This window comes from Bos mutus, chromosome 13, assembly GCF_027580195.1.
Source record: "Bos mutus isolate GX-2022 chromosome 13, NWIPB_WYAK_1.1, whole genome shotgun sequence".
Taxonomy (NCBI): domain Eukaryota; kingdom Metazoa; phylum Chordata; class Mammalia; order Artiodactyla; family Bovidae; genus Bos; species Bos mutus.
In genome coordinates, this window is record NC_091629.1 from 41,707,592 (window position 1) to 41,720,299 (window position 12,708).

The 12,708-nt window shown below is 50.6% G+C and overlaps 1 protein-coding gene across 1 annotated transcript in view; it reads right to left on the reverse strand.

Moving 5' to 3' along the window:
- The window catches only part of ZNF831 (zinc finger protein 831), a 92,644-nt gene that overhangs the window by 67,388 nt on the left and 12,548 nt on the right, over positions 1–12,708 (reverse strand). The window contains exons 2-3 of the mRNA XM_070381475.1: positions 2,997–6,545; positions 1,759–1,898 (exon numbers count right to left, since the gene is read on the reverse strand). Coding sequence (XP_070237576.1) covers positions 1,759–1,898; positions 2,997–6,509 — 3,653 coding nt within the window. The 5' untranslated portion in view covers positions 6,510–6,545. The remainder of the gene's footprint in view (positions 1–1,758; positions 1,899–2,996; positions 6,546–12,708) is intronic.

The following is a 12,708-nucleotide window of genomic DNA, read 5'->3' on the forward strand; positions in this document are numbered from 1 at the left end:
ATGTCCCTGGATATGTTCCAGTGTCCCCTACTTTACAGTCTATAGGAACTTGAATAGAATTTGTATGCTACTGTTGTATGAAAATTGTATAGATCTCAATTATGTTGAATTGGTTCATAATGCTTTTCAGGTCTGCTCTATCTTTCTACTTCTCTGTATATTTACTCTATTAATTTTTGAGAGTTTGGTATTGAAAATCGAACTAAAAATTTTATCTACTTAAAAAAATAATATATCATGAAACTATATGTAACTTTGTTCTGCATTTTCCAAGTCTCCTGTAAATGTGTTACATTTTCATAATTTAAAAAAAATTTTAATAGAATTAGCATTGTAATTATCCTTCAATTAAAAACAAAGAAAAAATCAATTAAAAAATTTAAAATAGAATTAGCAAAAATAAATAAATAAAAATTAAAAAAAAATACAGACTCTTGGATAGCACTCGGACCCACTGAATTTGACACAGCATCACAAAAAATCTACAGAAAACCCTATGCGACTTTCCTGTCTGTTATGGGCTTGGAACACCAGGGCAAGCTGCCGTTCCACACACAAGCACTGGAAGAAGGCTTGCTGGTTCAGATCTGGGTCCCTGCGGAGGCTGCCCAATCCCTCTGGGGGTCACAGTGTCCTCGTGAGAAAAATGGGGAGCCTGGCACACAGTAAACCCTCAGTGATGCCAGCTCTGGAAACGTGGTCCTGGCAGACATGTAAAACAAGGGCAGGGGACTCAAAAGAGGGTTTGTCATCTCCAGCCACGGAGACTCTGAGTAGTTGTAGGCAAGCATTAGGGATTTGCGTGGCCTCCTGATGAGCACCTAGGTCTGGATCAAACACCTACAAGAGGAGGAGAAGGCCAAGCATTCCTGGAAGGAGACATCGTTGCGGGGGCGAGGTGTGGTGTGGAGGTGCAAGAGAGCCTCAGGGATCTGGGTTCAGAGTGTCAAATGGAGAATGGATGAGGACTGGGACCACAAGTCACACTGAGGGGGAAGGGAACAACGGTGGGAAAACGGGACAGAAAAACCTTGCCGCGGGTGCAGGGCAGCATTGCTGTTTAGCAGCTGAGTCGTGGTGCTGATTAAAGAATTTGGTTTGTAACTTGCACACAGTGGGCAATGTGAAGGGTTTTGAGCAAAGGGGCAAGACAATCAGAATGACATGCTAAAAGAGGAGTGTTAAAATCCACCTGCCCCTACCCCCCGCCTCATTTGCAGTTGGGAGTTTACATATGCACTCAGATCACAGAGAAAAGTCTAGAAGGGCACACACCTCAATGTGATTGTCTCTGAATGGTGAGATCACTAAGATATTTTATTATCTTCTCCTTGTTCATGTGCATTTTCTAATTTTTCTGCAAAGGACATGCATCACTTGCATAATTAAAAAAGCAATAAAACCTGTAAATAATTAACATGCTCTCTCTTCAGGACTTACACTGGATGGATGTGTTTTCCACTCAGTTGTTTCAAATATTTGCTGGATGCCTGGCCTTAAAAAGGGCACCATTGAAAAACACAGAGCTAGTAGACTGATGGGGAAACATTTGAGTCTTACAACCATGAAACTCTAGACCCCAGTTCCTAAACAGGACTCTCTCTCTCTGTTTCTCTTTCTCGCTCTCTCTCCCTTTCTCTCTGGGCACAGAGATGCCTTTTGAATCCCTGGTGAAGTTTTCTTTGCAAGTTTATTGAAATTGCAGTTTGCAGTTACAGCGTCAGATGGGGAAGTGACAGAGGAGGCCACACGCCCTACCTTTTAGAGTGGGTGCTCAGATGTTTCCACCTGCTGCTCCCACGAGGCATCTTCGCTCTTCTACGAGACCGTCGTTTCTTCCACTCTGGCTCAGACACCCGGTCCCGGGACAGCATCCCTCGGGCTGTTGGGTCAGAGAGCTGAAAATACCAGTGATACTGGCGTCATATTGCTCACAGCCCTTGTGGTGGGAACAACACAGAGGGGTCTCCCACTGCAGACAGGACGCCTGCCCGGAGAAATCAGGCATCAAAATACTGCCTTGCTAACTGATCTGTGCATTCCTGGGCAGAATCTTCTGGAACCTGCCTGGGCTGGATCCACAGAGGAAAGCCCTGACCTTTGGTGATACCATGGCTGTCTCCTTGCCCTCCTTCAGCAAAATCCACTCCCAGTAACTGATTGCCTTTTGGAGGAAGGAGGCTAACTTGGGTTTTAGATTCCGCCTTTCTCAGGCCCAACACAATCTTTCCTAATCCACCACTCTTGGGATGAAGACAGTACTACCAGGGAGAGCAGCCTGTAAGCTCTGCTTACAGGGACCCAGGCCCTGTTGTTCCACACGATTAAATTAGAACAGAGGCTACAGGACCCTCTTCAGTCACGCTGGCCCAAGACATCCCAGGGTGGGACAGGATCCTTGATGATACAATCCAGGTGCATGGGGTCCCTCTAATGGTGGGACTCTAAGCCTTTTTAATCACCAAGGATTAATCAACCCTCTAGAGCACTCAGCTCCTTAACCTTTCTGCCACTGCTCCCAGGAAACTCAGGAATCAGTCGAATCTGATTATAGCAACTATTTTTCTGGAATCCCTGGAATGATAATGCTCTCTTTTGAAGAGTTTTTTCCTGGTGTCTGTCTCTCAGTAAGGGTTTCTGATTTATAATTGTTGACTACCCAGGGAGCTCCCCTGAGCAGCATTTCATTTTTACTTTTTGCCTCTGCTACCAGGAAGCTCCTAGTCAAAGTTTATGTCCTGTTATGAAAAAGATCTCACCCAGAGTGGTAGGTACAGTTATACTTTCCTTTGAAACTTCTTTTTTTCATGATTTTCTTTCATTTTATTTTACTCTTGGGGCCACTATTCACTCCCTTGGAAGTGGGCTGAGAAGACATTCTACAGGACAGCAGAGGCTATACCAGACGGCCTCACACTTTCTCTCCATTATCACAAGTCCTGCCTGCCAAACTTCCTCCCTCGGCTCCCAGGGCCCTGGGGCAAAGCTGGTATTACCTTCGACATCTGCATCTGCCCTCCATCTCCAGGGCGTATCCTGGTCCATGCTCCAGACACTGTTTTGCTCACCAGCCAGGCGTCCGGACCCTCACCCTGGAGGCCACCTCCAGGCAAATGTAAGCCCAGGTACACAGAAGCATCCTTCTCCTTCTGCTCCATTGGCAGGGGGAGGCTGCGGCTCAGGCAACACCACGTGAGCCGGGGCTCGGCCCTCAGCGATGGAAAAGAGCCCTGGACCCCGCAGCTCCTGGCAGGTTCTGCATTGGTGCGCAAGGCCAACTCAGGCCAGTGGGGGGCCATGCTGGCCGAGAGAGAGGAGCCAGCCTGGTGGGAGCAGCAGGCTAGAGACCCTGAAGAAGGGGCTTGAGTAGCACTCTCAGAAGGTGCCCCCAGCTCTCCAGTGGGTTCCCAGGAATTGAGGACACCCCCAGAGGGCCCGGCCCTCGCCACAGTGTTGCTCCTGGAGATTTCTTGGGTGTCAAGGGTCCCACTCCTCCAGGATTCACACATTGAGGCAGGCAAGAAGGAGGCTGACCCCTTGAGGGCCCTGGCTATTGGTATACCAGCATTCAAGCCGCCCCTCTCCTCTCTCTGTAGCCCCTTTCTCTGGTCACATGACCTGGACCAGCTGGGGTATTTCCAGCAGCTATCTTCTCCAGCTGGGGCCTGGCCTGAGATAGGACAGGGAGGCAGGAGGGCCCCCTGCCCTGACTCGGCAAAGGATGTCTGTACCTCAGGCCCCCTTCTCTTGCAGATAGAGTCCTGGCCTTGGTCCAGCTTCTGGGGGAGAGGTGACAGGGGGCGGGTGTCTCTCTGGGGAAACCTGAGGAGGTACTGGGGAGGAAAGACCATGTCCACCGAGTCAGTGAGGGTGTGAGGAGCCGGAGGGTGGGAGGCCAGTTGGGAGGGACACCCAGGGGGACGTGGTGGAGGCTCCGTTTCTTGAGGACCCTCCCACCTCAGGGCCCCAGATATGACACTCTCTGTGGAGTTGCCACTTCCAGGCAGCCCCCCTGGCTTTTCCCCAGGGTCAGTGTCCTGGTTCTGAGGTGGTGGTGAGGCAGTCTGCATGGGGCCACCAGGAATCTCTCCTCCTGCTCCCAGGAGCTCCTGGCAGCTTAGCTCCTCCACCTTCAGCTTCTTCCTCTCTGAGGGGAGCTTGTCCTCCAGGGCCTTGGGCTCTCCTGAGCTCCCACCAGGCCCTCTCGGGACCACATGGGCCTGCTGACAGGTTTCCTTGGTGCCCTCACCACCGCAGGTGCCACCTTCCATCTTGGAGTCTGGCCTGGGAGCCTCTAGGTCACCCCCTTTGGGGGGACCAGATGCTGGGAACTGCTGACACTCCAGCTCCAGGCCCTCATGTGGAGGAAGCAGAGGGCTCTTGCTGTCCAAACAGAGGGCTTCTCCACTGCTGAGGGTTGGGGGTGAGACGGCCCTGTTAGAGTCCAGCTGGTCAGGGCCTCCTGTTCCAGCCACTGTCTCCCTCAGCTTATGGGGCTCAGTCATCAAGAGGCCTGCCAGGACTGGTGGACTTGCCCACGGCCATGGCTTGGCCCCCACAACAGTGTCCCCACCACCCGAGGCCTCTTGCTGGAGAGGAGGCTCCAGCGCTGCCCCACCGCCCACTGTCACCTCGGTAGCCTTCCTGCCTCCACGGTGACTGGCTTTCGCTCTCTGGTAGATGCTCTTGAACGTGTCCTTCCCATACACTTGCCACTTCTCCTGTGAGAACATCTTCAGTTTCCTCTGGCCGCGTTTCTTAGCAGCTGCCTGGCCCTTGCTGGCAGACCCCTCCTCAGCAGCTGGTCTCTTTCCCTCTGGGTCCTCCGCGGGGGCCAGGGCATCTGCGGTCAGGGGGCACGGCAGGTCCTCCACCGCCGCCTGTCTGACTAGAGCCCGAGGGTGCCCGCCGGGGGCATCAGCTGGGCGGGCGGGGGTGGGCCTGGGGCTCAGAGGTTTCTGCCTCCGGGGCCAGGAGTCCCGGGGTTCCGGCGGCTCCGGCCACGTCCCGGTGCCCTCGACGAAGGGCAGTGAGTTGCTCCTGGTGACTGGCACGCAATCGGTGCCAGTGGAGAGCTGCGTGGGGACCGAGTGGAAGAAGAGGGGGCGTGCCCTGTCCGGGGGCGTGCAGGTGGAGCGCGCGGCACGCAGGGCGGCCGGCAGCCTCCCGGGTCCCGGCGGCCGCAGATCGAAGTGGAAGGAGTCCTTGTAGGTATAAGGCATGGGCAGGTCAATGCTACCCTGCTTGGACAGGACCGTCTTGCGGGGCCGCACGTGTGCCAGCTGGGGGTCGTCCACCACAGCCTGGTTGTGCGAGATGAGCCTGGCGATGCGTTCCTCCAGCCGCCTCTTCTCCAGCTCCAGACCAGCCACCCGCTCCGCGCGCCCGGGCCCGGGGCCGCCCTCGCCCTCGGACTCGGCGCTGTGCTCGGACAGGCTGTGCAGGGGGCTGCCGGCGGCCGGCGGCTGCTCCGCGCTGTCCGAACGGGACAGGTAGCCCGAGTCGGTGCTCTCGCACTTCCGCAGCCGGCCCTCCGAGGGCTTGGAGTCTCCAGGCTTCTCCACCTGCTGTTGCTGCAGCGCTGAGCTCGGCCTACTGGCCGTCGGGGACCGAGGCTCTGGCAGCTTCCACCTCGACTGCGGGCTGGCCAGCGGGAGCCCGGGAGCAGAGTCTACAGGGGCCTCCTTGATATCAAACGTGGACCCCCGACAGGGAACAGCGTCCAACTTCCGATCCAGGTTCTTGGCAACCAGGGACACATGCACGGTGGGCACTGGGCAGTGCCCAGCGGCGTGGGTGCCGGGAGAAAGGGGTCTTTGTGATAGCGCCCGGTCGGCCCCCGTGGGCTCAGCAGCCTTTTCACCTTCCTCTAGGAGGCTGCTCCCTCCACCGTCAGACTCCGAAGAGAGTCTGGAGTTGTTGAGGTGTGTCTGGGTCCGTCTGTGCTTATATAAGTTGCTCTGGGTCTTAAAGGCAATGCCGCAGGTGGCGCAGGGGAAGGGCCGCTCCCCTGTGTGGGACCGAATGTGCTTCTCCAGAACGCTGGGCTTCAGGCAGTCCCGGCCGCAGTGTGGGCACAGGTACCTGCCAGCGTTGCGCACCTTGCCTGGGCTGCCCAGAGCGGGCCCCAGGCCCGGTGACAGGATGGGCAGAGCACCCACGATGTTCACCGTGAGCCCCGGGGCCACCGGCTTCCCTGCTCTGGTGGGACCAAGCCCTTCAGGCTGCAGCAGGGGGCCGAGAACGAAGGGCAGGCTGCCCCCGTCCAGACTGCCTGTCACGAGGGGAGCACGTGGCTGGAGCCCTCCCGGAGGCACTGTGTGGTACAGCGGGATGGGCAGGGCCTTCAGGAACACGGTGGGGGCCAGGCCCTGCTCCCGAGACAGGATGACGGGGCCCAGGGTCAAGTGAGGCGATGCCTGCCCACCCGGGGCCCCTGGGGGGCCAGAAGCAGGTGCCGGCTGGTCCCTGGCAGGCGAGGTAGGACAGGCGAGTTCTGGCACATCCATCCCACATCATCTGGGTGGCCTGGGGTGCTGGGAAACCTGTGAGCAACAACCGGACTTTACTGTGGGTACCTCTCTTCTCTCACTGTACAGTACACACTTGCCTGCCCCCACTGAGCATTTCATCACCTCTACTGAAGCCACAACAATTCCGCCCCGGCAAAAAAATGCCCTTATGCTCTTGTAAAAAACAGGGGGGAAACTGAAGCTCAGCAAGTGGAAGTGACTTGTCGTGAAGCTGAAACATGATAGAGCAGGGTTCAGACCCAGGTCTGTCTGAATCCTGTCTTTTATTTAATTTTCCAAAGAGAACTCTTGATTCTTGCCCTGCACACAGGTACATGGTGGGCTTGTCAGTGACATCCCCCTACCCAGCACAGTGCCCCGTGCAGAGGGGACACTCAGAACATGAGCTGACTTCGTGACAAAAGAAAGTCGTGCAGCTCATTAAGGGCCTCAAAGTCCACAGTGACCCCATGCCTCGGGGCAAGTCCCTTTCTTCATTTGGGCCTCGGTTTTTAGATCTGTAGAGTGGGCAGAGAATCAGCATCTTCCACTCTGGAGTGCTGAGTTTCTGCTGTTGGATAAGGACAACAGGGAAGAAAACTGATCTGAAGGGATGCTTACTAGACTGAACAAATGAAAATACAAAACTCCCAGTTAAATTTGAATTTCAGAGAAACAATTCATAATTCTTTAGCATGTATCTATGTCTCAATTCTTGCATTGGTCTTGCTTACACTAGAAAATTATGCATTATTTGTGTGTGTGTGCATGCTCAGTCATGTCTGACTCTTTGCTATCCCATGGATTATAGCGCACCAGGCTCCTCTGTCCATAGAATTCTTCAGGTGAGACTATTGGAGTGGGTAGCCATTTCCTTCTCCAGGGGATCTTCCCGACCCAGGGATCAAACCTAAGTCTCCTGCTTGCAGGCAGATTCTTTACCATCTGAGCCACCAGGGAAGTCCAAATGTGCCCACAATTAAAAGTTAAATTATATAAATCTGCAATTCAATAAAGCATGTTAAAAGCAAAGTTACTACAACTGGATATTCACATGCAAGAGAATGAAATTGAATCCCTACCTCAGGCTACATACAAAAATTGACTTGAAATTGATCTAAAGCCTAAATGTAAAAACTAAAACTATGAAACTGTTAGAAGAAAACATCAGAATAAATCTTCATGACCTTGGATTTGACAATGGGCTGTTAGTTATGACACAAAAAGTACAAGCAATTAAAATAAAAGGATAAATTGAATTCTTTCAAAATTAAAAGCTTTTGTACATCAAAGGACACTATCAAGAAAGTGAAAAGAAAACTCACAGAATGGGAGAAAATATTTGCAAATCATATGCAGGATAAATCCAGAATATATAAAGAACTCTTATAATTCAGTAACAAAAAGACAGACAACTCAGATAAAGAATGAGCAAAGGGTTGAACAGACATTTCTCCAAAGAAGATATCAGTTCAGTTCAGTTGCTCAGTCATGTCTGACTCTTTGCAACCCCATGAATTGCAGCACACCAGGCCACCCTGTCCATCACCAACTCCTGGAGTTTACCCAAACTCATGTCCATCGGGTCGGTGATGCCATCCAGCCATCTCATCCTCTGTCGTCCCCTTCTCCTCCTGCTCCCAATCCCTCCCAGCATCAGAGTCTTTTCCAATGAGTCAACTCTTCGCATGAGGTAGCCAAAGTGTTGGAGTTTCAGCTTCAGCATCAGTCCTTCCAATGAACGCCCAGGACTGATCTCCTTTAGGATGGACTGGTTGGATCTCCTTGCAGTCCAAGGGACTCTCAAGAGTCTTCTCCAACACCACAGTTCAAAAGCATCAATTCTTCGGTGCTCAGCTTTCTTCACAGTCCAACTCTCACATCCATACGTGACCACTGGAAAAACCATAGCCTTGACTAGATGGACCTTTGTTGACAAAGTAATGTCTCTGCTTTTGAATATGCTATCTAGGTTGGTCATAACTTTCCTTCCAAGGAGTAAGCGTCTTTTAATTTCATGGCTGCAGTCACCATCTGCAGTGATTTTGGAGCCCCCAAAAATAAAGTCTGACACTGTTTCCACTGTCTTCCCATCTATTTCCCAGAAGTTACACAAATGGCCAAAAACACATGTTAAGATGTTCAATATCACTAGTCATTAGAAAATGTAAATCAAAATCACAATGAGATATGACTTCATGTCAACTAGCACATTGTTATAATAATAATGAAAGTAACATGTTGCTGAGGATGTGGAAAAATTTTAGCCCTAGTGAGAATGTAAAATGATGCAACCACTGTGGAAAACAGCTTGGCAACTCTTCAAAAAGTTAAACACAGAACTACTACCTGACCCAGAAGTTCCACGTCTTCGTATATACCCAAAAGAATTAAAAATAGGTATTCAAATAAATAAATCATAAATGTTGATAGCCACAATTCAAAAGAGCCAAAAGGTGGCAACAACACAGGGGAAAGATACTCTGGAGAAGGAAGTAGCAAGCCACTCCAGTATTCTTGCCTGGGAAATCCTATGGAGAGAGGAGCCTGGAGGGCTACAGTTCATGGGATCACAAGAATTAGACACAACTTAATAGCTACATGTCACAGTCATAGCTTGGGATTGGCTTCAGTGGAAGTATTTATACCACAGAAATTGGCAAATGCTACAATTAATCATTTTTCTCTTTTTCGTCCCAAGACTGTCGTTCCCATTCTCTGTTCCTCATAAACCTGTCTGCATTGTAGATCTCACAGACTTGAGACCTTGTAATATTTTAAGGAAAGACTTAAAGACAGAAATCCCCAGGGATGGGTAGGAGCTACTAGAATTCCTAAGCACTGCCGTGAAGAGAAGATGAGGCTTCCTTGAAGGTGCCGTGTCCTTCCTACTAGCTGAGAAATTTCCAGGTGCTTCCCAGGAGAACCATCAGGCCCGCCTTCCTGTCTCTGCTCACCTGGCTCCCAGGTCACTCGGGCACAGCTACTGGGAGGATCAGATGAATGACGTGTATGAAAACATCGAGGGTGGCATCAGGCAGGGAGGAAGTGCTTGGTTCATCTGAGTTTCCAGTGATACGCCATAATATTTTGAACTATTAATGAGCGAATCCTCCCCTCCCCACCTTCCCTCCTACCCCTTGTCTCTTCCCCATCAGTCAGCGCAGCCAACTCCCTTCAGAGCCTCCGGGAAGGGAGGCTGTCTCAGGTGCAGTTCCCAAGAAAGAAGGCCATGCATGATAAGGATTCGGTTTAGGAGGTGATTTCAAGTAATACTGACAGGGGAGTGGGAAAGCAGGGTGAAGGAAGCTTTAAGGAGTGTGTCATCCATAGATTAAGTTAACCTTAAAATACATTCCAATATACATTAGATGCAGACACTGTTTGATTCCACTTATACGGGGTACTTAGAATAGTCAAATTCACAGAGTTAGACTGTACACTGATAGATGCCTCAGGCTGGGGAGGGTGGAGAGGAGGCAAGCGGGGAGGGGTAGTTAGTCTTTAATGGGGACAGAGTTTCAGTTTGGGAAGGTGAAAAATTCAGGAGTTGGATGATGGTGAGAGTTGCATGACAATGTGAATGCACTTAGTGCCACTGAACTATACAGTGAAATATGTTAAAATAGTAAAATAGTATGTTTTATATTATGTGACTTTTACCACAATAAAAAATATTTAAAAAAAAAAAAAAAGAGAGAGTGTATCGTCAAGCAAGTCCTCACTGAGGGCACCTAGAGCTCACCTAACCAGGTTGGGGAACAAGAGATCATATAAACATGTTACCCCCTGGGGGCTGAAGGCGCAATGGCTGGCATGGCCAGCTGGCCAAGGGGACACACCCAGTGGGCTCTGTAGCCCCAGAAAATCTCATGCCCAGCAAGACTGCCTGCAATTTGTTCCTAAGTGGTAAATGCAGAGAAGGATGAATGGCCAGGGCTTCCAATGGAGTTATTATGGCAGAAACAGAGGACAGACTTATAAATTCCAAAGCCTAAACCCTAAGGGGACTCTGATGAGGACCATCCTTGGGTTGGGAGGAAGTGGGAAGGAGGAAAGCCAGAGGGAGGTGATGAGACCCACAATAGCAATAGCTGCAGAGACGAGTCCAGTGGGAGGGATGGAAGAAGCCCCCAAGGTTCCATGCCCAGAACCCTACAGCCCAGAGGGCTACAGCCCAGGACGACTCCCATAGTACCCAAGAGGGGGTTGGGAGTGACCCGGAAAGTGGGTCAGACCCAGGGCAATGCAGGAGAAGGGGTGACTCAGCGAGGTGGGGCTGGCTTGTGAGCGGAGCTAGGGGCTGAGCACCACCTGTCTCCTGAAATAAGCCCATCATCAGGGGAGAGAGAAAAGAAGTCCAGAACTGACTGCCTTGAGGTGGGAGGAGTGGGGCTTCAAAATAGAAATTCCAGAAAAAGAGCGCTACATCTCTGACACACCTGCCACGATGATTATTTTGCTCTCTGCAGCCTGTTGCGTGATCACAGCAAAATTGACACCTTTTAGTAGCAGCTGATCGCTGCCAGGAAGGTAGCAAGCCCACCAGCACCTTCCGGAGGTTGGGGAGGGGGAACATGGCACTTTTCCCAGGAAAACCACAAAGGGCTGCGCTGATGATTCTCACTCTGAACCAAGGGGGTGGGAAGCCATCCTATTGCCATCAAGCAGGTGCCCCAGGAAGGCTCTAGGAGGACCACCTGCTCAGCTAGACCCACTGCCAAGCGCTGCCCCCGCCCTGTCGCCCTCCTGAGGGTCCACCCTGCAGAGAGCTTCTCGGACTCCTCGCTTCCTCCATCTGTCACGTGTGGGCTTCCCACTCACCGAAGCTATGTTCCTCTAAGCTTGTGTGTGGCCCCATGGGGAGATGAACAGAAAGGTGGGAGGAACCTGAGGAAAGTGACTATTTCCAAAGGCCCCTTTCTTCAGAGCAACCCACAAGGGGGCCTGGGCAAAAAGACAAAGTGGGCATGCTGCAAATAGGTTTTAAAAACTCACCTTCTGGGCCTGAGAGACAAGACTATGAAGATGGAACTTTCAGCAGATGGAACTTCCAGAAAGAACGTGGGTACCAAGACTGTCATTCTAGTTGCAAGTTTCCCAAACGTCAGTCCATCTTGCATGCCTGTCACCTGCTGTGCTGTGTGGGGTAACCACTTGCTTCCCCCAATCCCTGGGCACCTGGGCTAGCATTACTTTAACAGGGAACTATGTGCATAAGAATGTGAATGTACTCAGCAGCACAGAACTGCACTTTAAAATGGTTGAGATAATCAGTTTTTTGTTATGCATATTTTACAACTTCTAAAAAGTAAAAAGAAAGGTGATGCTATATCACTGGGCTTCCCTGGTGGCTATGATAGTAAAGAATCTGCCTGCAATGTGGGAGACCCAGGTTGGATCCCTGGGTTGAAAGGATCCCCTGAAAAAGGGAATGGCTACACACTCCAGTGTGCTTGTCTGGGAAATCCCATGGACAGAGGAGTCTGTCGGACTACAATCCACGGGTAACAGAGTTGAATGCAACCGAGTGACTGACACTTTCACTTTCTTCACTGTATCATTACCCAATTAGCCAAAAGCTTATTTTCATTCAAAAGCCTGCAAACATGTTTAAAGCAACAATTGATTCTATTCATAATTTTCTAAATATTCTAAATAAGCCATAATATTCTAAATCTTAGAAGCAACCAGGATGCCCTTCAGTAGGTGGGTGAATAAGTCAATCATGGTGCATCCAGACAGTGGAATGTTATTCAACATTAAAAAGAAATTATTTTAATTAAAATTTAATTTTAATGACAAAAGACTGGAGCTATCAAATCATGAAAAAACATGAAGACACATAAATGAATATTTTTAATCAAAAGAAGCCGATCTGAAAAGGCTATATAGTTGGACTGTATGATCCCAACTATATAAAATTCTGGAAAAGGCAAAGTTATGAAAACAGTAAGAAGATCTGTGGTTTCCAGGGGATGGGGGGGAGGAAGGGATGAATACATGGGGCACAGAAGATTTTGAGGGTAATAAAACTGTCCGGCATAATACTGTAGCACTGGGTACATGTCATTATGGGTGCATGTGTGCTCATGTTCGACTCTCTGTGATCCCATGGACTGTAGCCCACCAGGCTCCCCTGTCCATGGAATTTTCCAGGCAAGAACCCACTGGATGGGTTGCCATTTCCTTCCCA